This window comes from Cyprinodon variegatus, unplaced genomic scaffold (genome assembly GCF_000732505.1).
Source record: "Cyprinodon variegatus isolate N-32 unplaced genomic scaffold, C_variegatus-1.0 Scaffold2031, whole genome shotgun sequence".
NCBI lineage: Eukaryota > Metazoa > Chordata > Actinopteri > Cyprinodontiformes > Cyprinodontidae > Cyprinodon > Cyprinodon variegatus.
This window is the reverse complement of record NW_015152484.1, coordinates 43,618-45,435: the sequence shown is the minus strand read 5'-3', so window position 1 is coordinate 45,435 and position 1,818 is coordinate 43,618. Positions and strand designations below refer to the sequence as shown.

Genomic DNA, 1,818 nt, shown 5'->3' with positions numbered 1-1,818 from the left:
AAAACAACAGATTTATGATACTGTTCAAAGGTTGTTTTTTTAAATCAACTGCTGAACTTTGCAACTGTACTTATGTTTTATTATGTATCATTGAAACCATCAAAATGCCTTTATGGCTTCCTGGAACAGCTCTTTATGTCACGGTGGAGGAAAATCTGTGAAATTTAAATATATATTTCTGTCTCCTAGAAGATTAACAAGTAAAATGGTCATAGTATGGGTATAGTACCCATACTATGACCCAAATGTAGGTGTTTTTCTAGTGCCTCGTTTATATATTAAAACAATTATGAGGATATTTACATCTGAATTTATTAGATTATGAGCTAGAGAATCATATTGATGATTTACTATAAGTATTAACACTGAAGTAATGAACAGGAACAATGGTGGCACTCAGGTGAATTTTCTTGGTTATTTCAGATGGCTGAATTTTGTCCACAGCAGGATTGTTTCCATTTTATAAACTTATTCTACATCACTAGAGCTTAACAAACATATTTTCAAAGTTTAACAGTAAATATATAACTCAGGATTCACAACAATTCTCACTAAAACTTTTGCTCTTACTTTTAAAAACATGAAGTTAATGTCAAAATAAAACCTAAACTTACCACTGTTAACCGTCAGCCCGGTCCCCAAAAGGAACAAAATGGTTAGAAGGGACATTCTGAACCCAAACCAGGTTCTGGTGTTCGAGTAGAACCTCTTATGCCCGGTTGTTGGAAGGCGCTCCTCTCTGTGTTGCTCTAGATTCAGACCTGCTAGACTGGTAGGTAGGATTACAGGTGATTTTTTTTTTATCATTGCCATGGTGCTTTCAGGGACCTTCGTCAGTTAGACAACTTCTGCTTTGCTTATAAAATTCTTACTTTTAAACCACTTCCACATCAGCCTCAACAAATTAAAGTTTCAGCAAACATATTTTCAGGTACCTGCTAGTTTAATTCACATGCCACAATAAAAAAAAACAAAAACATTTTATTTGATTTAATGCAACTTTGACCCACGATCAGCTGGTATTGGTTACATGAAAAAGTCAACTTCTGTTGCAGTCACACAAAGCGCTCAATTAATCAAATATGTCAACTTAAATAATTGCTACAGAATCAGAAATCATCTGACACACTGCCTAATTTAATCACTTATTCAAAATCAATAATTAAAAAACATAAATGTTGGCTTTGTCCAAACGTCTGTCCTAATTCCTTATTCCCTCAATCATATATAGAGTGGGGACTATATAGTGAACTCAGTAAATCACTACTTTTCGCTCCCTGTCATACATATAACTCAACCTCCACCGCAAAGTGCCATCTTTGTTATTAGTCACCACTGTGGTTAGTGACTGCCTATGGCGAGAGCAGCCCGCTATGACAGCAAATCCCATAATGCTTTGTGCAGAGAGCTCTCTGCACAAAGCACACAATATCCCACAGATTTTCTATGGGGTTCAGGTCAGGAGAGTTGGCCAAATACTTTGTTGGTAAAAAATTTGAAGAATTTACACACAGTCTTTTGTGGAGTCAACAAAATGTGAAAAAGTTTATTCAAAAGGGGCCTGAAATTCTGTGTATGGCTTTTCATACTTAAGTTGTGATTTACTATATATTTGGTCCCAATTTGTAGAGTTATTAAACAGCATGGTATTATTTTCAATTCAGTTTATTTATATAGCGCCAATTCACAACACGTTATCTCAAGGCACTTTACAGTTCACCAGATCATCCAGTCAAATTGATTCAAAGTTTTAGCCTGGGTGCCTTTTCGAACTTAGTCCCGCCCACAAGGTTTGAGTTCGGGGAAGTTCGGTCTGGC

The 1,818-nt window shown here is 35.9% G+C and overlaps 1 protein-coding gene across 1 annotated transcript in view; it reads right to left on the bottom strand.

Annotated features, from left to right (window-relative positions):
- The window catches only part of LOC107105054 (H-2 class I histocompatibility antigen, Q10 alpha chain-like), a gene marked incomplete at its 3' end in the record, with an annotated part of 12,598 nt that extends 11,842 nt beyond the window's left edge, over nt 1-756 (bottom strand). Inside the window, exon 1 of the mRNA XM_015405173.1 lies at nt 615-756. Coding sequence (XP_015260659.1) covers nt 615-669 — 55 coding nt within the window. The remainder of the gene's footprint in view (nt 1-614) is intronic.
- Nucleotides 757-1,818: the final 1,062 nt, after the last annotated feature.